Here is a 26312-nt window from a genome sequence, read left to right as displayed (position 1 = left end):
ATCAATTTTCTATTTTATTTCTCATGTTTTTTTTTAAACCAGATACGAGGTCGCATCACAAATATAATACAACTTCATATATAAACAGAGTCAATGAGCAAATGAATTAAATGAATGTTTTAATCTCTACTACTGTACCTCTGCACTGTAATACTGTATGGAGAGGAGAACGGATTGGTTTACTGTAGTATGGCACATACCGCGTTGGTGGAGGAAACACCACAAACATCCCCACAACTGTCAGTCACTGATGAAGGTCCTCCCAACTCAAACCCAAAATGAAATAAAGGAGGCAGACGTTGCCCCAGATCACTAATACAGGGTCAAATATTCTTCACCCACCCTAATGGTTAAGGATAGAATTGGAGGTAGGGTAATCTGATCCTGGACCTGTGGTTATAAGGATGATTCTACAGTACCTCGAGAGAAACTGCAAAGTACACTGAAATCAGACAGGGTCATTGAAATGTAGACAACAACAGAATCCTATTGTACTGTACTGTACTGTAAATACCACACAAGTCAAGCATTTCACATCACAGGGAGAGACTGCACTGACCCTGAGGAAGGCAGGAAACAGGAAACATGAGATCTTGTCACACAAGGACCCGGGTTGGGTTCAGTAGGACACGTTTGGAAGGATTTTGAAACAGAAAAAATGTATGAGTTTCTTATTGGACGGCTTCCGGTAGTACCTCCCCATTTCACTCCCTTTCAAAACATGTTCTCTCATTTTGTGCCTATTTTACTCAACCCGGGTCTCAAGTGGAAATATGGGGTTGACTTCTGAGCTCCATTCAAGATCACTGGACAGTTTTGAACTGTTTTGAAATGATGCAGCTCCAAATGAGGACGTGCCATTGCCACTGCTCTTTAACCCCTAAACATTAAACACTAACCATTGTAGCAGTTCCAGGTACTGTTGTGAAACCTTTTTCAACACTTCTATCCTGAACAGAGCCCTGAACATCATAAATTAGGGCTGGACAGTCACTGTTTCCAATATTCCTCCCCAAGCCAGCGCCATTTATCACTCTCTTAGTAGACAACTGTTCTATACTTCAGAGACCTCAGCAAGACCACTTTAGATTGTCCTCACAGTAAATACCTTTATTTACAAACAGAAAAAAAGAACAGCATTTACATACCTTCTTATGTTACATAATATACTTATGATTTTTCCTGTAATAAAAATACTTCAGTCTAGAGTGCTCAGGTCTAGGCTTATAGATGTCTGTAAAGTACTACTATAGTACAGGAGCGTTGTGCTTCACAGTAGGTCAGCGTTGTATAATGCAACACAGCTTAACTGCGTGGAGCAATGAGTACAGCTAAAAATAACTCAAGTCCACGGTATACACTGATATGCTGCAACTGATAAAATGTTGTGGGTATGTTTACACTGTTGCCAGTATTATTGAATGTTAAAATGCAGTCATATCCTTTGACGGACCGTGATGATAGAATGTACCAGAATCAGCAGGCGAAATGTACCCGCGTCACATTCAAACAAAAATGTCTTAGAATGTCTAGTTTTAGCAGGAACTATTTTAGCTAGAGCTCCAGGCATCAGCCACAGCTACACAGGTCAACTTCCTTCCTGCAGTAGTATCTCTATGAGGTTGTTTTCCTTATGTAATAAACATCACATTTACATACAAGGCAGAATGTACTGAAACAGCAACGCAATTATGAGCCGATAACTAGCAATCCTATGTTTTTGGAGTGTTGACTTCTACGCTACTTTCCTGCTAGAGGAACTACGGAAAGACACCATTGTCAGTCAGGTAATGCGTTATTAATGTATTTTGAAGCATAACATCAAAATAACCACCGACATGATCAATGTTTATGGCACATATCCCAAAAAACACATTAACGTATGTATGCATCAAGTTGAAATATCAAGGACAGCAGATTAATACTATCAACGCAAACAAAGTCAATAAATTCATATAAAGACATTTTCACAGGAAGCACAATGGCTTTCATAAAAGTAGGAGCTACCACGTTCATATTTTACATACATCCATAAAACATGGTATCTAAGCAATGGATCCTCAGAGGGAATTATAGGGATGACCAATAGATATTTTAAGGAATCCCTGGGTTGTCATCAATATGAATCCTGTGCCCATTCCTCTGTTCTCTCAAGACCACCTTAAACAGAAGTGTTACAAAAAGTGAATGTATGTGCTGCAGTATGTGATGCTTGAAATGTAGCGAGTTAGTCAAAGGTACACAGGTGTGAATCTGTAGGCATGAGTGTGTGTGTGTTCTGTTGTTTGAACATGTGCTCTATGCCACAGAATCTGATTCCGGTTAGCAGCCTTTGAACCACTCTGATTTAGAGCAAACACTGGATAATGTCCCATATAAGACGACTGTTTTAGTCAGGGGAAGCTTTTCTGTATTTTCCCTCAGTATCTTAAAATAAGTCCTCTGTCCATGATTCACATGGCAGTCTGAATGTAGTTGAGTCAATGTTTATAATAAAGTCTATCTAGTTGACAAGATATAGTTAAAGTTATCACCTAAGAGTTAAGGTATTACGTAAGTTTGGTTCTTGATGTTTTTTTGGGGGGCTTGGTCATTGGTCCAGATGTCCTGGGTTGGAGTTGAGGGTTCAGAGGTTAATAATCTCACTGCTGACGCTGGCTGAGTCATCCTGCCTGCTGACCTCCAGGTAGCTCTTCCCATCCTCCCTGCCTGCCCTCCCACTCTGTGTCTCAGAGTCTGGGGTGAGGAACGGCCTCGTGTCGTCTCCTCCCTCGTTCCCGAGATGTCCCGTGGAGGTTCTAGAGGGGCGCAGGGAAACGGGACAGGACACTGAGGAGGGGACACTGACCGCCGCATCCCCGGCCCAGCGATGCCCCTGGTGAGAGGGCGTGGGAGGAGCAGTGACCTGCCTGCTGGGAACACTGCTGAGCACACTGCCCCCCAGTGGCACGGAGAACTCTGTACGGGCTGAGCGGTCCTCGCTGCTGTCAGAGATCTGGGGGTCGCTGTTCCTGCGGAGCCAGGGCCCCCCCTGGCTGACAGCTGAGCCCGGTGAAGGAGTGGGTGAGGGGGCACACAGGGGCTGGAACAAGCTGCCCCCATGGAGGAGGTGCTCACGGTGCAGGGCCTCATCGATGCTGCGGCCCAGGTCAATGGGGGAGGGGGGTCGCAGGTCAAAATCATACAGAGACACCCCTGACTCTTTCTCCTGCTCCAGGCTGCCGCTCTGAGAGTGCTGTAGTGGCCGGCCTAACGGCTGCAGCCGCAGCAGTGACCCTGTGGACCCGTCAGACATACCCCTTTCTGCAGACCTGCCCCTCTGGTTGCGGCCTCGGTTGCTGTCCTTGACACAGCGCGGCTGTGAGGGTGGAGCCTCACGGTTTCTGATCAGGCTCTTACTGATGTCTGCCCCTGAGCGTTCCTGCCCCGCCCAGTTATTAGGCAGCTCCCCTGCCCCTCCTCCTACTGATCCTCCCACTCCGTTACTTTCTGACTTCCCACAGGGCTTTCCCGTCAGGCTCTGGACTATCTTGGCCCAGCAGGTGTGTTTGTGTGTCGACCCAGAGGAATGTCCAGGGGAGGGGAGATCTCCTCCCGCCCTGCCCTCCCCTGCTCCCCCATCTCCTCTGTCTCGGGCCCCCCGGGGCCTCCAGAACACCCAGGATCCCAATAGGAGGAGAGAAAAGGCCCAGGCCAGCTCCAACAGTCGGGCCCAGAAGTGCACCAGCCACCAGCCCCAGCAGAAGCGCCTCCAGTCCCCCAACATCCCGTATAGCCACAGGGTGGAGTGGACATGGAGGCCACAGCACAGCACCCCCAGGAGGGCACACACTGCCAGCACACGACCCAGCACCAACCCTGCCCCCCTACGCCCCGGCCAGGCTTTAACTGCCCTCCCCTCCTCTAGGACAGGTGGCTGGGCAGTGGGATGGCGGAGGCGGGGGAAGACGTAGCACAGGTAGCCCAGACAGAGAGCCAGGCCCCAGCAGAGAGACAGGGACTGCAGGGTGACAGGCACGGCTGGGGACAGGGCTGGGGAGAGTAGGTCAGCAGCCAGAAGCAGAGTGCACTGTAACACAGCCAATACAGCTACCAGAGGAGGGCGCTCCAGAGCAGAGGGCAACAGACTCACTCCTGTCCCCTTCATGGCCAGCAGAGCCAGGGCAGCCTGCGCCCACACCAGTAACGGTAGAGGGAGGTTATAGAGAGCAGTCACCGCAGGCCGGGGAAGAATCTTCCTTGTTCCGTAGGGGTCAATCATGAACAGGGCTGCTCTTGCTGCGCCCACCAGGAGGAGGAGGGCATTAGCCAGGGTCAGGGCACCGCGGTGAGGGCAGTGCATGCTGGGGGATAGGGCCAGGCCCAGGGCGGCTCCAGCCAGGAGGAGCAGGAAGAGGCAAGCCGAGCCGTAGACATGGAGCTCCCAGGCGAAGGACAGCGTCCTGCTCAGGTCATCCCACAGCAGAGAGGTGCCGTTGGGGGAGGGGAAGGAGCTGGGAGAGGGAGCTGAGGATGGGGGGAGGCGAGGGCGTCCCACGGGGATGGAGTGGTTCCTCTGTGCTAGACGGCTGTCATTTTTGGGGACGTACCGCCCTCTGACAATGTGTAGAGTAGGAGTGATGAGGAGAGGGGTCGTCCCTGGAGGCAGAGAGAGAAATTATGTTAATGAATCATATTGAACTTTCCCAAAACATCTGACTGGAATGATTGACAATAATAATAAAAAAACTATTTTCTTTAACAGAGCAGAACCTAGCTATAACAAGTGGACACATACAGTGGAAAATCTACCCCACTAGAGTAGGCTAATTTCCTATGAGAAGTGTATTGAAAGCGCAGCAGGTTCTCTTCCACAAGGCAGCAAATAACCCAAAGGGAGTTGATTATTATGACCTATTCTCATATCAGGCCAAAGGACAACTCCACAGTTTTTTTCTCTCCAATGAGGGCAAAAATCACATAGGGCAATTGTGAAATAGTTTACCCCTCTCAACCTCACACAAGTCTCACCTACATTCCAAATAGTAAAGTATGTCTCTCTCTCTCTCGTTATCACCCCTCTCTGCTCCTCCTCTTCACCCGATAGAGTGTGTGGCAGGTAGATAGTATGTTGATATACACTTCATATACAAAGTATGTGAACACCCCTTCAACTGAGTGGATTCGGCTATTTCAGCCACACTTGTTGCTGACAGGTGTATAAAATAAATCGAGCACACAGCGATGCAATCTCCATAGACAAACATTGGCAGTAGAATGGCCTTACTGAAGAGCTCAGTGACTTTCAACATGGCAAAGTCATAGGATGCCACCTTTCCAACAAGTCAGTTCGTCAAATTTCTGCCCTGCTAAACTTTAAATTGTGTTATTGTGAAGTGGAAATGGCTAGGAGCAACAACGGCTCAGCCGCGAAGTGGTAGGCCACACAAGCTCAGAGAACGAGCGCTTAAGGGCATAGAGCTTAAAAATCCTCTGTCCTGGGTTGCAACACTCACTACCGAGTTCCAAACTGCCTCTGGAAGCAAGTTCAGCACAATAACTGTTAGTCAGGAGCTTCATGGCCGAGCAGCCGCACACAAGCCTAAGATCATCATTCGCAATGCCAAGCGTCGGCTGGAGTAGTGTAAACCTCGCCGCCATTGGACTCTGGAGCAGTGGAAATGCGTTCTCTGGAGCGATGAATCACGCTTAACCATCTGGCAGTCCAACAGACAAATCTGGGTTTAGTGGATGCCCCAATGTACAGTACCGACTGTAAAGTTTGGTGGAGGAGGAATAATGTTCTGGGGCTGTTTTTCATGGTTTGGGCTAGACCCCTTTGTTCCAGTGAAGGGAAATCTTAACGCTACAGCATATAATGACATTCTAGACAATTCTGTGCTTCCAACTTTGTGACAACAGTTTGGGAAGGCCCTTTCCTGTTTCAGAATGACAATGCTTCCTGTGCACAAAGCAAGGTCCATACAGAAATGGTTTGTCGAAATCGGTGTGGAAGAACTTGACTGGCCTGCGCAGAGCCCTGACTTCAACCCAATTGAACACCTTTGGTATAAATTTGAATGCCAACTGCGTCCCCGTAGCAATGTTCCAACATCTAGTGAAAAGCCTTCCCAGAATAGTGGAGGCTGTTACAGCAGCAAAGGTGGGACCAACTCCATATTAATGCTCATGATTTTGGAATAAGATGTTCTAAGAGCAGGTGCCCACATACTTTTGGTCATGTAGTGTATGTGTGTGGAGGGTAGATAGTAGGTGTTTGTTGACAGTCATCAGCTCTTACATAAGGCACCTCCCAGCAGGGCCCAGCATGGGGTCTACCGACTTAACCTGGATACAGAGTACCTCCTCTCCACAGGTCGAGTCTGGAGCACAGATTAGATAACACGCATCAAAGTGGTGCGGGCATCACACACACTCGCATTTCAGACACACACACCACACACACCATTTATATAATGTATTTTAATTGGAGCTTACTGCTCACTACTAGATGATGTAATTGATGAGAACATCTCTTTACATAATATAAAAAACATATAGTACATTGATATATCTGTGGAAAACTGCATGAAGCACATGACACATACTGAGACCATCAAAGACCTGTCACGTGGAATAAATCAGTTATCTACATATGACTGTTCCCCCTCCCTTCTCTGTCAATCTCACTCTCTCTCACACACACACACACACACACACACACACCACACACACACACACACACACACACACACACACACACACACACACACACACACACACACACACACACACACACACACACACACACACACACACACACACACACACACACTTTCTGCATTTCAAGGCAAAACAATGAAATGAACAAAGATCCCAGCACGCTCCACCTTAAAGCCAACAACACTCCAATCACAATCCCATTCATCACCTCCAACAGCCAGAGCTTTAGCACTAAGATAACACTGAGAGGGTGAACTACTATAACATACCACAACTTATACTGCCCAAACTGGAAATGTATTAGGTTTGGTTAAACATTAATCCAAGACAATTTGTAAACGTACATTCTCTCTGTCTCCCCCAACCCTCTTTAAAGACAAGCGCGCACGCACACGCGCACGCACACACACACGCACACACCTGGAGAAAGAAATTAATGGTGATCAATGATGGAACAGAATCATCTGAAGTAAAAGTTTGACAGAGAACACTCAGAGCTCTTTGAGCTCCTAACTCACCCTGAAGAACACACTATAAACCTGACACACTGACTGACTGATGGCTGACTCCAAAATGTGTTACATGTCCTGGCTCTATCTCTCTCTCTCTCTTTTTCTCTCTCTTTTTCTCCCTCTTTCTCTCTCTCTCCAAAGCACTCTCACTTTTTCTCTCTCTATTCTTTCTCTCTCTCTCTCTCTGTCTCTCACTCTCTTTCAATTCAATTTCAATTTTCAATTTAAAAGCTTTATTGGCACGGGAAACATATGTTAACATTGCCAAATACAGAGTCTCTCTCTCTCGTCTATCAAACACAATATTTGCCTCAAACGTACATACGCTAACTCTCACACCTACTCAGGAAAAAGCACACACACAAATGGTCACACATACGCAAACATACACTCACACACCCTCTCACATGTGTGTAATTTCCTTCTCCAAACTACACTCCCTAAGCAGCAGGACTCAGACACGTCCCAGATGTGCTGATCACATTTCACAGCTGGAGGCACTTGGACGTCCCCACCCTGTAACACACAAACCCAAGTGTTGCACACACACACACACGCACACACGTGTTCTGACACACTAACGAGATCAACACACTTGCCAATACACACAAAATCATTCAGTTTCAGTACACTCCTGGCAGACCAAATGGAGCGTTGTTTAAATGTGGCTCAAATGTTTGTCCTGATGGTATCTAAGAGACTGACTCCCGATGGTATCTAAGTGACCGACTCCAGATGGTATCTAAGTGACCGACTCCAGATGGTATCTAAGTGACCGACTCCAGATGGTATCTAAGTGACTGACTCCAGATGGTATCTAAGTGACCGACTCCAGATGGTATCTAAGTGACCGACTCCAGATGGTATCTAAGTGACAGACTCCCGATGGTATCTAAGAGACCGACTCCCGATGGTATCTAAGAGACCGACTCCCGATGGTATCTAAGAGACCGACTCCCGATGGTATCTAACTGACCGATTCATATACCCCATGTGACGCTTTTCCTTCTCTGTCTGCTTTCCCTCTCTCCCACTTCTCTCCTTCCTCCATCACTCTCTCCATCCATCTGGTTTACATTATTCACCCTGTGTACTTTCTCTGCCCCACCTCTCCTCCTGCCTCACTTTCTCTTTCACTCACTACTTCCTTACTCTTCTCTGTCCTCCCTATTGCCTTCTATCGTTCAAACTCTCAGCGTCACTCTTTCATCTTTTATCTCTTTCTTGTTTTCTTCTTTCCTCTACTCTACATTGTTTCCATCCTCTTCTCTCTGTCCATCTCTCCCTTTCTCTACTCCTGTGCATATTTTCTTGCCTGAGTCTACCCTGCACACCTTCTCCTCCACTTTCCATCCCGCCCTCTCTCGCCCACTCTGTCTCTGCCTCTTCCCTCCTTTGAGCCTGTTCCAGGGACTTCCAGGAAAAACTCCAGCTGCATAAATAATTCCACTTTAAATCCTCATAGGAAAAGGAAACTTAGGCGCAGTCACAGCTGCCATTGTTTTCCACCCAGGAAACTACAACACCCCAAAGCCTCCTCTCTCTACCTGTCGTGGTCGACTGTTTGGTGGTACTTGTTGTAGTTCTTTCTGGTTCAGTTGCCTTTTTCGGTTGATTGGTTGTGCTTGAGGAAGTACTTCTGGGTTCTGCTTTTGTTGCCGTCTTATTGGTTGTAGTTGTGGTGGTCACTCCTAGTGTTGTGGTTCCTTGAGGCATCACAGAATTTGGCTGTTGATTGGTGGAGCCAGGGGTGATGGGTCTGGGTAACGGTGATGTCACAGTGGGGGTCTGTCCTGCTATTGGTCTGTCTGTTGGCGTAGTGGCATTATCTGTCATATTACCTGAAGAAAGAGTCAAAAGATATGAAGCAGCCTTTCTGCTGACAACAACACTAATGTCACTCAAATACTACTTAAAGAGTTGTAACAACATGATAAAGAACTCAGTGGTTATAGCATAGTACTCAAGCTCCAGTTGTGGATGAAGGCATATTACTCCACCACTCATAGGTTGAAACATATTCCTCATAAACATCATATTAGTTACCCTTTAGTTACTCACCTGTAACTACTCCTCCAATGAAGGTTGGCTGTGTCACCACAGGTACGGCTGTCACTCTAATGTCAGGTGACTGTGTGGAGAGGATCCTATTGGCTGTTGTCAGCCCAGAGAGGTGGGGTTGCACAGTGAGGCTGACCGTCGGGGTAGTCTGAGCTTCGGCCATCTTGGATACCAGACCTCTGCTGAACTCTGTCTGAGCCTGTGGTCGGAACTGTGGCATCTCATCTAGTGTAGTCAACGCAACCAGTGACTCCTCCTTCACAATCACTGTAGGGACAAGTTCACTTCCTGATCCAGTTGCCGGCCAGTCATCCAAATCCTCCGGTATGATTGGTCCATCAGAAGTCCTGCCCCTTGATGTTAATCGTTCATCACCTGAGGATTTGGTGGGTGGGAGAGCCGTTGGTCCCTTTGCAGATGAAACTCCACTTGGCTCTGCGGTTACCATAGTACCTGTCCAAGCCTCAACAGAAGTAGACTGGCTTTGGGTTGATCCACTGTTGAGTTTCTGAGAGGGGGAAAGGGGTTGACTTTGGTCTGTAGTTCTAGTGCCCATTTCCTCCCCAACCTGCCCCAGGTCAGAGCCCACCTGTCCCCCACCTGCTCTCTCTGTGGGCCAATCTCTGTTGTTGACTCTGACTGGCACATCGCTCTGGCCTCTGGGACGAGAGGAGGGAAAGCTGGGTTTGAGGGATGTACTGATGACAGGGTCTGGAAGAGAGGAGGATGAGGAGGAAGAGCTAACAATCACCTGGCTGGTAGAGGGATGGAGAGAGGAGAGGAGGAAGGTGAGGGTGAGGAGGAGGGATGCAGTGGTCATGGTCTGGCTGTTGAGGGTGATGATTTATACGGGCCGTCTGTTTGTCCGTCTGTCACACCATCCTCTTACTGAGCTCTGTAGACACAGAGAGAACAGAGAGATATGGATGAGGTTCACTCAGTGAATATTTAAGCAATAATTCCTGAGAACCTGGGAATTATCTTGTGCCCACTCCCGACAAGGGTTGTTCTGAGGCCCGAGGTGAAGCCAAGGGCCGGCACACAGCCCTTGGAGGGAGTTGTCACACGATAATTAATGGGTTTGAAAGCATTATTTCTTTTATAAAATGGTTGCCAACATATTTATACAAATATTAATGACATTTTTTTTATAACAAATATTATGAGTGCATTTGTTTTTTTATTCTGAAGTTGCTATCCAAGCAGGCTGTTTGTTAGTTATTTTATCATGTTTTGACCCAGTTGTTAATTCTAATAATTCTATTCATTCGACGCTGCTATGCTAAACAAATCAATGGCATGTAGCTAGCTAACAGAGATTCAATGATGGTGAGAGACAAGAACCTCAATAAATAACGATTTAATAAATATCTTATAGGCCTACATAGGCAACACCTATTTCGGTTGGCGAGCCTGAACTAACCAAGCTAGTTGGTGATGGTAATAGTGACGTTTCCATTGATGGCACACAAGTGGAAGAACTGTCCATGGTCCTGGCGCTGGTTGGTGACAGTCAGTGCTTGCCTCTTCTTTGGCGGAGAATCGGACATCCCACTCCCATCTTTGCCAGCTAAAATGGCACTCTAGAGCAGGGGTCACCAACCTTTTTGAAACTGAGAGCTACTTCATGGGTACTGAGTCATACGAAGGGCTACCAGTTAGATACGCTCTTCTGAAATAACAAATGTGCTCAGTTTGCCTTTAGTTATACGTTATTAATAATGATTAATGATACTCATCTATGTGAAGACACTGATCACGTTAATAATTTCTCACAATAATTATCAACAATGACAATAAGGTGGAAAACAGATATCAATATTCAGCACTTTAATCTCAGTAATTGTTACATTTTCAGATGATCACTTACATCACTACATTTAATAGGAAAAATGTCCCATTTTCACTAGGCACTGACAAACCCTTTTAACAAATCATGACCTATGTTGCACTATGTTTCAAAAGGTTATCAATTATGTAATGTTAGAAAAATCTACTTATTTTTAAATAAATCTTGTCACATTTTGAACTAATGACCAAATCTGCTGCATTTTTTAACACACTTTTAAATTGAACACAATTCTTCAATATTTTAATTCAACTTCGCCATGGCACTGCCATGTTGCCACTGACAACATCTGGTATCTGTTTCTTTGTTAGTGGGAAGACTGGCATTGCATGCTGTTCACCAGTGTATTGTAATCTGGTGTGTAACTTGACACTGCAATTGTGAGTGAGTCTTTCAGATGTGCATCAGTGAGGCGTGTTCTGTGTTTGTTGAAGTTCATGTCAGAAAACGCTGATTCACAGAGATTGGTTCAACCTAACAGGCTAGCAACCTTCATAGCTGCTGTGCATACTCCACTGTACTTCTCTGTGTCAACAAGGCACCAAAAGTTTGGTGCAGCCTGGTAGGCTTTGAGGTGGAGGTCATTTTGCAATGTTATGATTTCAATCTCCACCTGTCCAGCATCCAAGTTGAACGTTGCACTTAGTTGCTCAGCAAAGAATGTTGTGTCCACATTCATGAAAGGATTGGAAATGAACAACACACATGGCTCAAGCTGATGAAGGTCACAAAACCTATTCTCAAACTCTTGCCCAAGTCTGTTTATGACTTCACAGTACTTTTCTGCAACTTTGTCAAATGTCTCAGATGCAGAAGCATTGTCTTTCAGCACCGACTGCACAGAGGGAAAGTGCAGCACCTTTTTTGGGAAGTCTGGGTCACTTTTACAGTGAGCGATGAAACCTGTATGTCGGCCGATCATAGAAGGAGCCCCGTCTGTAGTCACCGCTACCAGCTTTTCCAATGGTACCTTTTTCTGCACGAGAAACTCCTTCACTGTGTTATAAATGTCAACTCCCCTCGTAGCTGTCTTTAAGGGCAGTAGTGTCAGGAGTTCTTCTCTTGTGGAGAAATCTTCAAACACCATCCGGATAAAAACTAACAGCTGCGCTATACTGCTGCTGTCCACGGACTCGTCGCACTGGATGCTAAACCAGCTGCACTTCGCCAGATCACGGTCCAGCTGATCGGCCAAGTTACCAGACATAGCTGACACTCGTCTAACCATCGTAGATGCACCCAGTTGGATGTCGGAGAGAGTGGAGATTAGATCGGTTCCATTTTTCTCGTCTTTAAGTACAGTGTTAGCAATTATCATCATTGCTTCTAATTCCTCCTCCCAATCGTTGTGAAAGCGATACGTTTTCTTCCTTTTTTCTGCCATGTTTTTGGGGCAAGAAACTGCATTCAGCTACCATCTTCGCTGCGCCCGCTAGCTTACTCTCCACGAGCACTGTTTTTTTCATGCGCACAATACTGACCTTTGAACTAGAGTAGGTCAGAGTTCACCTAAACTTATCTAAACTCATGTATAATGAAAATATTTTTAAGATAGTCATTTTTAAATATATATAAATGCAAATGTGATTAAAAAGAATAGCAACAGAATACAATTACATTTCAGACGCAGCTCACTAGTGAGTTGTGCTATTTTTAGATCAGGCCTGCGGGCGACTCATGTGGTCCCTGGGGGCGACCTGGTGCCCGCGGGCACCGTGTTGGTGACCCCTTGTAACGGTTGTCGTCGGATATAGACCAAAACGCAGCGGGGAAATGTGCACTCATCTTCTTTACTATATTCGGACAAGAAGGAGAACCCAAATAAACACGTACACAAAGAAAACACAACGACTATTCACAGGCTGGTACGGTACAAGGCTATACACAGAACAATCTCCCACAAAGTACTCAACAAACACATACCTATATATAGGACTCTCAATCAGAGGCAACTAGAAAACAAGTGCCTCCAATTGAGAGTCCAACCCCAATTAACAAAACATAGAAATACAAAAGACTAGACAGAACATAGAAATACACTAACATAGAACAGTGCCCAAAAACCCCCGGAATACATAAATCAAATACCCTACTAAACAAACCACCACCCCGAACCACATAAAACAAATACCCTCTGCTACGTCCTGACCAAACTACAATAACAAATAACCCCTATTACTGGTCAGGACGTGACAGTACCCCCCCAAAGGTGCAGACCCCGGATGCACCTCACACAAGAAAAACAAAATTACCCCAAAACAAACATAAATCCCCTAAACTAAAGGGAGGGAAGGGAGGGTGGCTGCCGTCAACGGCAGCCAAAAAGTAATTGATGTCAATTACTTTTTGGAGAAATGTCCTCTGGTCTGATGAAACAAAAATAGAACTGTTTGGCCATAATGACCATCAATATGTTAGGAGGAAAAAGGGGGAGGCTTGCAAGCTGAAAAACACCATCCCAACCGTGAAGCACGGGGGTGGCAGCATCATGTTGTGGGGGTGCTTTTCTGCAGGAGGGACTGGTGCACATCACAAAATAGATGGCTTCATGAAGATGGAAAATGATGTGGATATATTGAAGCAACATCTCAAGACATCAGTCAGGAAGTTAAAGCTTGGTCGCAAATGGGTCTTCCAAGTGGACAATGACCCCAAGCATACTTCCAAAGTTGTGGCAAAATGGCTTATGGACAACAAAGTCAAGGTATTCGAGTGTCCATCACAAAGCCCTGACCTCAATCCTGAAAAAAGAACTGAAAAAATGTGTGCGAGCAAGGAGGCCTACAAACCTGAATCAGTTACACCAGCTCTGTCAGGAGGAATGTGCCAAAATTCACCCAACTTTTTCACCAAAAAGCTTGTGGAAGGCAACCCGAAATGTTTGACCCAAGTTAAACAATTTAAAGGCAATGCTACCAAATACTAATTGAGTGTATGTATTCCCACTGGGAATGTGATGAAAGAAATAAAAGCTGAAATAAATCATTCTCTCTACTATTATTCTGACATTTCACATTCGTAAAATAAAGTGGTGATCCTAACTGACCTAAGACGGGGAATTTTTACTAGGATTAAATGTCAGGAATTGTGAAAAACTGAGTTTAAATGTATTTGGCTAAGGTGTATGTAAACTTCCGACTTCAACTGAATGTAAACATTATTAAAGTAACCAGTGTTCCATTATTAAAGTGACCAGTGTTCCATGTCTATGTACATAGGGCAGCAGCCTCTAAGATGCAGGGATGAGTAGACGGCTAGTGACTACGTTCAGGGCCTGGTAACATACACATCACTGTCTTAGGAATAAAATGTCACTTCTGCAGAGCACACATGATTACCTCTGCATATATCATTTACACATTAACTTGGTAGAGCTCTCAGAGAAAAACACATGCAACCACATAAGCAGCATACACGCATGTACATATTATGCAACGCAAAGCTAGAGGGGGCAATACAGCATCAGAGGTATAGGGATATGTTTGTATCTCACTGGCGTACTTGGGTTCATAGATATGGTCTTTGTGTGAATATCTCTCTTTCTTTATTGAGGAGTTTTTGTATAGCATGTGTGTGTGTGTGTGTGTGTGTGTGTGTTTGTATGCCTATGTAGAGGGGTGTTTATAGCTGTTCTGCTGTGCTGACTCAGAGGGCATGTCACTGAATTCTCCCAGAGGTCCAAGCGGCACGACAGCAGTACGCACACAGAGGGGTGTGGTGTGGTGTATAGTTACAGTGAGTCATTGACCCACACGTACGTGCACACACACACTCACATGCAAATGCACACACCCACACACACAGACCGGACTTTGGCCCACACCTTAAGCTGCATAATGCAGAAAGCCTGCAGAATGATCAGAGCAAAGGAGCACAGATGGTTTCACTCCTCCAAGGCAGATGAGCACTATCTCTCTATCTGTATTTTTCTCTTTCTCATTGGCTCCTTCTTTCTCTCCCAGCCTCTTTCTACAGTTTCTCTATACCTGTCACGGTTGTCGTATGGATTGGACCAAAACACAGCGGGAATATGTATACTCATCTTTTTATTTTGAAGAAGGAGAAACAACTAAATACATATACAAAAAAAGAACTAAACTAAACAGTCCTGTCAGGTGCAACAAACACTATACAAGGAACAACTACCCACAAATCCCATAGAAAAAAACACCCCTCTTAAATAGGACCTTCAATTAGAAGCAACTAGGAGCAGCTGCTTCCAATTGAAGGTCAACCCAACAAACACCACATAGAAATAGACATACTAGAACATAGCCCAACAAACCCTGAAACACTAAACAAACACCCCTCTCAAAACAGAACATAGCCCAACAAACCCCGAAACACTAAACAAACACACCCTGCCACGTCCTGACCAAACTACAATAACAAATAACCCCTTATACAGGTCAGGACGTAACAATACCTATATTACTAACACCATCCTCTGTTCAACTGAACCACCTGGACAAGAGGAATTCCTACGTGAGAGTGATGTTCATTGACTATAGCTCAGCGATCAACACCATAGTGCCCTCCAAGCTCATCACTAAGCTCAGGACCCAAGGGACTGAACAACTCCCTCTGCAACTGGATCCTGGACTTCCTGTTGGGCCACCCCCCAAGTGGTGAGAATTGGCAACAACACATCCGCCACACTGACCCTCAACACAGGGGCCCCTCAGGGGTGCATGCTTAGTCCCCTCCTGTACTCCCTGTTCACCCACGACTGCGTGGCCGCGCATGATTCCAACACCATCATTAAGTTTGCTGACAACACAACGGTGGTTGGCCTGATCACCACTGACAATGAGACAGCCTATAGGGAGGAGGTCAGTGACCTGACAGTGTGGTGCCAGGACAACAACCTCTCCCTCACTGTCAGCAAGACAAAGGAGCTGATCGTGGACTACAGGAAACGGAGGGCCGAGCACGCACCCATCCACATCGACTCATCTGTAGTGGAGCTGGTCGAGAGCTTCAAGTTCCTCGGTGTCCACATCACTAAGGAATTATCATGGTCCACACACACCAACAGTTGTAAAGAAGGCACGACAACGCCTCTTCCCCCTCAGGAGGCTAAAAAGATTCACTATGAGCCCTCAAATCCTCAACAAGTTCTACAGCTGCAACATTGAGAGCATCTTGAGGAATGCAGTGTTTCGTTTTCGCCTGACAAAATGGCACCGATCTCATCCAAAAAGTTGACTCAAGTTTGCCAAAAAGCACCTGGAAGCACCTGATGATCATCAAGACTCTTGGAAGAATGTTCTATGGACAGATGTCAAAAATATGACTTTGTGGACGACAAGGGTCCCATTATGCCAGGCAAGAACCAAACACTGCATTCCACAATAAGAACCTTATACCAACAGTCAAGCATGGTGGTGGTAGTGTGATGGTTTGGGGATGCTTTGCTGCCTCAGGACCTGGACGACTTTCCTTAATAGAAGGAACCATGAATTCTGCTCTGTATCAGAGAATTCTACAGGAGATTGTCAGGCCATCCGTCGGTGAGCTGAAGCTGAAGTGTAGCAGGGTCATGAAGCAAGACAATGATCCAAAACACACAATCAAGTCTACATGAAAATGGTTAAAAAGTAAAACATTTGAAGTTTTGGAATGGTCTAGTCAAAGTCCAGACCTAATCCCAATTGAGATGTTGTGTCAGGATTGGTTCATGCTTGAAAACCCACAAATGTCGCTGAGTTAAAGCAGTTCCGCATGCAAGAGTGGGCCAAAATTCCTCCACAGTGATGTGAGAGACTGATCAACAACTACAGGAAGCGTTTGGCTGCAGTCATTGCAGCTAAAGGTGGCACAACCAGTTATTGAGTGTAAGGGGGAATTACTTTTCACACAGGGGAATTGGGTGTTGCATAACTTTGTTAATTAAATAAATAAAATAAGCATTCATTTATTTTGTTATTTGTAAACTCAGGTTCCCTTGATCTAATATCAGGTTTTGGTTTAAGATCTGATAACATTCAGTATCACAAATATGCAAAAAAATGAGAAAATCAGAAAGGGGGCAAATGCTTTTTCACAGCACTGTATAATATCAATATCTATCTCAATTACCTCGTACCCCTGCACATCAAAATATCAAATCAACTCGGTACTGGCACCCCATGTATATAACCAAGTTATCGTTACTCATTGTGTATTTATTCCTGGTGTATTTATTCCTTTTGTATTTATTCCTGGTGTTATAATTGATCTATTATTTCTCTTTTTTTCTCTGTGCATTCACTCCAGGTCTGAATAAACAGCAGTAACATTGGCTGAAGGCGATGCAGTAGAAGACAGTGAACAGTACATGATCACACAATCCTATCAATCATAGTAAAACAGCCGTCAGTCTGTCTAATCCTCATACAGTCATCATGTCTGTCTGTCTTAACCAGGTGTGGGCTATTGAGTCAGAGGATGAGGTAGTGACTGAGGGGGATGATGTTCATAAGACCAGGGGTGAGCTGCTCTGGTACCAAGGGCCTCTGGGTGTGGAACACAGCACCGACACACCTGATCAAACTAATGGATGGGTTTAAGCAGGTGTATTAAATTAGAGCTGGGCTGAAACAAAAGCCTGCACACCCTGCTGCTCTCCTGGACCAGAATAGCTCACCCCACAGGTCTTATCAAAAACACCCCCCATCCTTCATTCTGGCATCCACTAACTCAAAATCCCCTCCCCTACCTACACAACCAGTTACTGTAACTCACAGACTAGGGATAAACTACCCAAGGCACAGATCTAGGAGCAGCTTACCCTCACCAAATCCTAACATTAACCCTTAGAGAAGAAAACAAAAAACGGATCAGTAACTAGGGCAACCTCATCCTACTCCTTATGAGTCATTAATTCCACTTCTATACCAATGCCTCATTCTCTTAAATCACATGTAGAAGAACAAACATATGTGCGCTAATCCTGACATGTGTGTGTTATGCTCATGAACAACACATGTGTGAAGTGGTTAAGGGAGTGACATACGTGAGTAAGTATGTGTAAGGACACTGTGTGTGTGTGTGTGTGTGTGTGTGTGTGTGTGTGTGTGTGTGTGTGTGTGTGCACCATCATGGGAGAGTGAGCATATGTGAGAAAATCTATGGGTACATGTGAGGAATTTAAATCTTAAAAGGGGCAATCTGCAGTTCAAACAATAACAAAGACACCCCGCCACTGTTTCAGTAAACAGCTGAGGGATAGGGCTGGAGAAATGTAAGCACTCTCAAATTCAAAGACAGCTATCTGCTCCCGAGTGGCGCAGCGGTCTAAGGCACTGCATCTCAGTGCTAGAGGCATCACTACAGACTTTGGTTCGATTCCAGGCTGTATCACAACCGGCCATAGGGCGGCGCACAATTGGCCCAGTGTCATCCGGGTTAGGGTTTGGCTGGGGTAGGCCGTCATTGTAAATAATAATTGGTTCTTAATAACTGATTTGCCTAGTTAAATAAAGGTTACGTTTGTTTTAATAAAAACATTTAAATGCAAGGACTAATCATTCATGATTTCAAAATTATAATTTTGACCATATGGTGTTTGTTTACAATTACATTATTTAACAAAGAGTAAAACAAGTTCATATTTGGGGTTCTGATGGGGTATGACAGTTTAACTAAGCTCACGAAGCATCTATAAGTTATATTCTACAAGAATATGTCACGTGTGCTGCCACTCCGGCCTCTAGGTCACCAGGCTGCTGATTATTGCGCACACCTGTCACAATCTTCACGCGCACCAGCGCCTCATGACACTCACCTGGACTCCATCACCTCCTTGATTACCTGCCTTATTTATGTCACTCCCTTTGGTTCCTTCCCCAGGTGTTATTGTTTCTGTTTCAGTTTCCTGTCTGTGCGTTGCTCGCGTTTTCTTGTTTTATATTATGTTTCATTCATTTATTAAATTATTTACTCCCTGAACTTGCTTCCCAACTCTCAGCGCACACGTTATAAAATCAATGGCTATATATCATGAATTTAAAAGTCACAAAACACATGTAGCAATCACAGATTGTCCCTGTAACTGAGATCTTGCTAATAGCATGTGATGCTCAAATACTCCCATATAGATGTTAAACAAAGCTGAGAAAAGAGACTAAGAAAGACAGAGAAATTGATGGATTTAGGGTAGGATAGTGAGAGAGAAGCACAGAGAAAGAGAGGAACAGAGAGGGAGAAAGAGAGATTAAGTAAGAGGTATACGTCTCCATCTCCAACTCGTCACAGTAGTTTTGCTGTTTATTTTCTTTCTCCCAATCAACCATCTCTTTCTCCCAGACTCCAGCCTTCTGTTGGCCAATCCACCTCCGATGAATCACTCTGTTTTACCCCCGCCCTTCACCCCCTTCCCTCGTTCTGGTGGTGTTATTTCAACATGGTTGTATTGTACTCTTGTGGGAGGAGATATAGGGCAGTGAAGATAGAGAGATAAACAGAAGAAGAAAATGAGAGAGGGAGGAGGGTTGGGAGAGATGCATGGAAAAAGGTGATGGATAGCTATATAACGAAGCAGACAGTGGAAGGTACAGAGAGGGGGAGTGGAAAGTATGGAGAAAGAAAGGAAAATAAACGAGAGCGAGGGAGAGGGTGAGGTGAGCATTAGGGATATAACGAAGCAGAGAATGTGGGCGGCAGAGAGACACGGTTTCAGGGGAAACTGACTCAGTGATGCTGGTATGTCTTGACCATAGCAAATTAGTCTGTGTGTATGTGATTGAGTGAAAAATAAAGTAACAGAGACAGGAGGGGATAGAGAAACTCTGAAGGGGCTAGAAGTGTGTACAGTCTCTAAAGTTCTGATGAGGTGTGTGTCAAGATGTCACTCTGGGCAGCCTGGAACACAGTGGAACTGAGCCATCTCACCTTATCACAGGGTAAAACTAGCAACCTGGCAGTTGACTTTAAACAAACTGACAGTTGAAAAATGGGCCTACAAAAAAACATTGCCCCTCGATGGTAGTCTTACTACTGCAATCACAGTTCATCCAGTGTGAGTGTGTGTGCGTAGGCGGTGGTCCTGATTTAAGACACTCTGAGGGCCCTTAGCCAAACGGGATTCATAGAGAGGAGAAACACCCTGCTGCTTTATCTGAATCACTGTCAACATTAATCTCTCTCTCTCTCCCTCTCTCTCCCTCTCTCTCTCTCTCTCTCGCTCACACACACACAATACTACAGCATCTGTGAGTGTCTTGTGTCTTTCTGTGAATATCTGTACAGGGCAAATGGGTGCAGGGAGGAGGAGGGTATTTATATCCTGAGATCTGCCCCTTGAGGCAGAAGAACACTAAGTGCGGGCAATGGAATGGAGGAGGGGGTATGCCGTCACTCTCACAATAACGTCTTTATCCATCTACAGGAAGGCCTGAGGACAATATAATATTGTAGAACAACATGCAACAAGCTGAGGATTGCCATACATACAGATATATATTGCATGACACCACTACTACTACAAGTAAAGTTACACTTCTCTCTGTTTGTAACACTTCTATTGCCGTAACTAGACTGCTAATGATAATACTATCGATTCTACTAATACCAGGTGCAAAAAATGAAACAGGTGCAAAGCAAACCCTTATTTCCAAAAAAGAATGGCTTCCAAAAACTACAGGCAAATATCAGGAACTGTAAAGTTAATTCCTTAAGCTCAAACTAAACTGAACCTAAACCAAGCCGCATAAACATAGCAAGCCAAAATACCTCTACAATTCTGAAAGAAATCTCTGTTCCAGATTCAACTGAAATGACCACATTTCATAGCCACTTTTGACCCACACATTGCCCAGACTGACATACATGCGCACACACACACACACACACACTCACACAAACAAACTCTTTCTCTATATTTCTTGCACACACACACACATTTTTGCCAGATTCCAGAGAGTCTGAGCATCTTAATTTGAGTGAATATTTCCAGAAACAGACACTATCCTGTTTGTGGACAGAGGGATTGCTGAATTCTCCCCAGCAAGCACCAGTCTGAACGGTGACATACTGGCCTTCATGCATGTGTGTCTGCGTGTGTGTGTGTGAGCGTGTGAGTGAGCGAGTGAGCGAGTGAGTGAGTGAGTGAGTGAGTGAGTGAGTGAGTGAGTGAGTGAGTGAGTGAGTGAGTGAGTGAGTGAGTGAGTGAGTGAGTGAGTGAGTGAGTGAGTGAGTGAGTGAGTGAGTGAGTGAGTGAATGGGAGTGACTGTGGGGTCTCGAATGTCAAGGTGGCCCTCTAATAAACAGGATTAAAGAGTCAGACTGAATTACGTTAGAACTTTAGAACGGGAAGACCGACAGTGGAGAATGACAGAAAAATAAAGTTCAATCTGAAGAACGAGAGAGTGGGAAACAGAGGGGCAGAGAGAGAGGAGAGGTAAGAGAGAAATAATGATCAATGGACTGATAGCATACATGCGGAGACAAAGGGAGAGAGAGTGAGAATAATAGGGGAGGTTTATAGCTCAGAAACAGATAGAGAAAGAGAGACAGAAATAGAGCACTCTAGAGAGATATGCCATGGAGGGACACTGAGCGGTTCCAAAGTCCAACAGAACAGTTAAAGCGGCAGTGCATTCAAAAACTAGATTTCTCCTATGTTTTATATGTAATTCCACAATATGAGGTTGGAAGAATACTGTGAAATTGTGAAAATTATGATAATGCACATTTAGTGTAAGATCTGTTTTAAAAGACTGCTTGAAATTTCAGCTTGTTTGGCTCAGTGGGGTTTTTCGATTTAGGTTAATAGACCAATAACAAAGAGTTTGCCCTCCTCTCTGCCAATAACAGCTAGTTTTCAGGTTACACATCTCTCCCATTAGGCTCCTCCAATTAGACCCCTTTCTCAGACCACTCCCAGACAGTCCTAGCAAAATTCTTGCTTGATAAATTGCATTTAGTTATTTTTGACCATTTTAATTGAAACAATCACCGTAATGTACTTTATTGTTACACAGAAATTATTTGATATTGAGATAAAAATGGCTGCAGTGGACCTTTAAAGTATTACTGCATTACCCTCAGCTTAAGGTACCTATGTATGGCCTATATGTCACGTCCTGACCAGAGTGCTCTTATTTTCTATGGTAGAGTAGGTCAGGGTGTGACTGAGGGGTTTATCTAGTTTATTTTATCTATGTTGTGTTCTAGTTTCTTTTTTTATGTTGGGTTTTTGTATGATTCCCAATTAGAGGCAGCTGGTCAGCATTGTCTCTAATTGGGGATCATATTTAAGTAGTTGTTTTTACCACCTGTGTTTGTGGGAGATTATTTTTGAGTTAGTGCATGTTGCACCTGTGTTGTCACGGTTTGTGTTTTGTTTAATGTTTGTCTTTCAAAGTTTCACATTCAAATAAAAGATGTGGAACGATACTCACGCTGCGCCTTGGTCCGTTCCTACACACAGGCGTGACACTATAAGAGTGCCGTGTAGGTGAGAGGACGGGTGTGTGTGTGTTTGTGGTATGTATGTGTGGGGTCAAGGAGGTAAGAGGTGGTCGATATGATCCTTAAGATTCCACCATCTTGCAGGAATGTAAACAAACCGCTCACTATCAAACCAGATCATCCCTCCTCCTCCTCCGACACACACACATACACACTCATTTATTCCCAACAACTCTGATTACCTGTAGCGCACTATCTCTGTCTCAATACCTTGATGAGAAAACATATAGTTATAAATACATTAAGCGTTTAAAGGATCCAATGATAAGCACAACATGCAGTATTTGTGATAACTGTCATGATAAGTTATCTCCAAAATGAGTTCATAAATACCTGGTGAAAGGAACTCCATTAAACCTATAGACACACCATCATGAACCCTCTATTCAGCCATGCACTAAAGGTCGTTGACTCTGACCCTCTGTCCGGGGCTATAACCCTGTCCAATGTGACTTGGACCACACAGAAGGGTCACATGACAAAGCCTTAAAGACGTGTCCATTGGCTTGTTATTGTGGCTCCAGAACCAATCATCTGACTCCTGCCTTCATGTTTTGACCTCTGGATGAGGTGGACAGCCAACTACATCGGAGGCAGACATCTTCTCTGATGTTCTGCCTCTTCTGAGACAGGCCACAGTTCAAAGGCCAAGATTGACTCTGACAGGGAGGTATTTTAACTACAGTTTGACACCCACTCACGCATGAACACACGTACAGACACACAAAGGTCAAATACGGGTTGCCTTTGTAACACTAATGAGCGGAGCATACAGAGGATCATGGAACCCCAAAAACACATTTGTGAATACCAACACTATAGTTCAGATTGGAATACAGACAGAGCAGAGACACACACAGAAAACACACCCTGATTGGCAGACTCTTAACTGATGATAAGAGCTGAGAGTAGTGGAATACTGAGGAGGCTGCCCATCCAAAGTACTCTTATAATCGCCATCCGGCACAGCCAGAAGAGGACTGGCCACCCCTCAGAGCCTGGTTCCTCTCTAGGTTTCTTCTTAGATTCCTGTCTCTCTAAGGAGTTTTTCCTAGCCACTGTGCTTCTACATCTGCATTGCTTGCTCTTCGGAGTTTTAGGCTGGGTTTCTATATAAGCACTTGGTGACAACTGCTGATGTAAAAAGGGCTTTCTAAATACATTTGATTGATTGATGAGTCATCCATATGGATCACTTTCCCTGTAGAATGTTAGAATGTTACACTATCCACAGCATAATGTCAGATCACAAGTTCTGTGATCTACACACTTTGCAGTCTTCTGTCAGTTTTTTGTTCTCTGTTCTGTCTGCTCTGTGTTCTGTCTGTGCTCTGTGTTCTGTCTGCTCTGTGTTCTGTCTGCTCTGTGTTCTGTCTGTGCTCTGTCTGCTCTGTGTTCTGTCTATGCTCTGTGTTCTGTCTGCTCTGTGTTCTGTCTGTGCTCTGTGTTCTGTCTGCTCTGTGTTCTGTCTGTGCTCTGTGTTCTGTCTATGCTCTGTGTTCTGTCTATGCTCTGTGTTCTGTCTGTGCTCTGTGTTCTCTCTGTGTTCTGTCTGTCCTCTGTGTTCTCTCTGTGTTCTGTCTGTGCTCTGTGTTCTCTCTGTGTTCTGTCTGTGCTCTGTGTTCTGTCTGTGGTGTGTCATAGTGCTTGGTCAGTAGGTTTTGGGGTTGGTTGTGAGTGATGTTTTCTGTCGGGTAGCCTTTTTGTTCTTGAAGGTTTTGTCAGTCAGATATGGACAATTCAACAGTAACAGTTGTATGGTTTGTTTACATTTTCAATCATTAGTTTTTGTTTGACATCAATTTTAAAGTCTCAGCATCACTCTTTTACTGTGGAATTGCCCATATGTGAACTATCTGTCCTGCTGTTGATGGGTGATCTGTCTGCCCTGTGCACTTTACTATCTGGAGAGGATGTCCCTCCCACTATCCTGCCAGCTTCACACCCCACTCTGGCATAACATATGACAGAACGATAAACTCTTAAGTTTGCTTTGATATCCCATACCTACAAGGTGGTCTGGAGTGTATGGTCTGCACGTGTCCCTTCTAAAAGCCTCCTTTTCTAAAATAATACTAGGTATCAAAGCAGGCAGTAAATCCTCCCGGAGCAAAATGCTGTTCTTGGGGTTGACATTCTGTTATTCTAGTCGGTGGATCGACGTGTTTTTGTTTCTCTTTGCAATCCAAGTGGTCTGGCAGGGCTCTGTGTTCAATCCAGTAGCTCTTTGGAGCAGTTTGCCGCCCGTTACGCAGTGGCACGCCCCCCTCTCTCCCTCCCTCCTTCTCTCCCTCCCTCAGCTGGATTCAACTGCGACTGTCGTTGAAGTCCTGATGAGAAACAGGTGAATCTAGATTCTCCAACGGCCCCATACACCAACCCTCTGCCTCGGGCCTTGGTTGGGCAACCCTCGTAAACACACTCACAAACACACAATACGCGTACCAGTTTGAGGACAGACCTCAGGCGCACTTTCAAATGAGCAGGCTAAACACACAGAAGCACTAATGGGGTTTGTTGTGTGCACATCAACGAGTTGCTTGCTCTTTCAACGAACCCTAAACCATTTGAATAATCGTAGTCCACGTCCAGAATCGAGATCTCAATAATCCCCTCATTGCGTGTGTCCAAACTGAACCCGTCTCCTCTTTCCGATTGTAAATTGGGGACCTGGGTATGTCATGTAACTAAACATGAGTAGGTCGTCGTGAGGAGAATAGTCTGGTGTTGTAGCCTATCTGGTATCATCGCATCATTGGGAAGAGAGGCTCGTCTTTCCTACCCGTTCTTTCCATACGACAGGCTACAGAATAGACGATGCTGCCAATTTTCGCAACTGGTTTAGAATTTCCGCAGCAGCCTGTGTCCCCAACCTGCTCTTTGCCTCTCACAGATTACCAACAATATAAAAACGACTGCATACAGCAGCCACATAAATATTTAAAGTTCGACTGACTTTATTCATTCATATTGACAGGATATGGCATACATAGCGCACCATAGGCCAAAATGTATAATACATTTATAATAAAAACGCTATATGAATATGATATATTTAAGCGCACAGGCCACATATGGATCATTCATAACCTGCAGGCCTATCGCATCGTCTTCGTTCATACAGTTTTAATGTAGGCTATCCCCATACTCGCCTTTCTTCATTCAAAACCTACCTGCGCTCATATGTCCTGTCCTCAGATATGACGTCGTCTGCATCCGATTATGACTTGGTCATATAGCAGCGGGCACGGATGCGTATCCACAGCCTCCGGTCTCGCGCTTCCACCTCTGGTGAAACTATAGGCTAAAATACGGAAAGTCAGTCTTCTGTAGATATTGACTTAGACTACCTCAGCCAGTTCTCTCTACGATAAACCAAACCAGCAGGAGCAAGCACGGAAACTCACGCCCCTTTAAAATTGCTCCATCTCTCTCTCCCTTCCCCTCCCTCCCTCTCTCTGGCTCACATGCGGATCAACATGATTACCTCCAACCGCCCGAAGCGGTTACTATTACACAACTGATCTGCTCAAGCACGGAGACCCCGGGCCCACCAACAAATTCGCCGACATTTAGATTCCAGCCTTACATGATGGGATGAATACGGACGTTTTTATTTTCCACTCATAGTCAGAATATTGATTTTCACTCTCTCCCCCCTTCTTGCGCACTCTCTCTCGAATAAATTATAAAATGTCAGGTCTTTCTTTGGCTATGTTTCAACCTTTTTTTT

General features: G+C 44.9%; 1 protein-coding gene across 2 annotated transcripts; it reads right to left on the bottom strand.

Moving 5' to 3' along the window:
- Nucleotide 1: 1 nt before the first annotated feature.
- LOC106566637 (uncharacterized) lies at nt 2–26037 on the bottom strand. Of its 2 annotated transcripts, XM_014134850.3 has the most exons (5): nt 25753–26037; nt 10027–10170; nt 9276–9934; nt 8762–9055; nt 2–4638 (listed from the first exon to the last, which is right to left on the bottom strand). In XM_014134850.3, the coding sequence occupies exons 3-5, from the start codon at nt 9829–9831 to the stop codon at nt 2627–2629; spliced, it is 2862 nt and encodes a 953-aa protein (XP_013990325.3). In that variant the 5' UTR covers nt 9832–9934; nt 10027–10170; nt 25753–26037; the 3' UTR covers nt 2–2626. The 2 variants fall into 2 exon arrangements, with proteins under 2 accessions (XP_013990325.3, XP_013990323.3); XM_014134848.3 differs by having other exon boundaries at nt 9276–10170.
- Nucleotides 26038–26312: the final 275 nt, after the last annotated feature.

This window comes from Salmo salar, chromosome 13, assembly GCF_965601325.2.
Source record: "Salmo salar chromosome 13, fSalSal1, whole genome shotgun sequence".
Lineage (NCBI taxonomy): Eukaryota > Metazoa > Chordata > Actinopteri > Salmoniformes > Salmonidae > Salmo > Salmo salar.
Note: the sequence above shows the minus strand (reverse complement) of the source record. Positions and strands in the feature narration are given on the sequence as shown.

Excerpts from the sequence above, each read along its gene's own strand:
- LOC106566637 (XM_014134848.3), bottom strand. The coding sequence starts at position 10,095 with ATGACCACTGCATCCCTCCTCCTCACCCTCACCTTCCTCCTCTCCTCT. Across the intron at positions 9,056-9,275 it reads CATTGGAGGAGTAGTTACAG|GTAATATGACAGATAATGCC; the intron begins GTGAGTAACTAA and ends CTCTTTCTTCAG. Across the intron at positions 4,639-8,761 it reads CAAACAGTCGACCACGACAG|GGACGACCCCTCTCCTCATC; the intron begins GTAGAGAGAGGA and ends CTCTGCCTCCAG.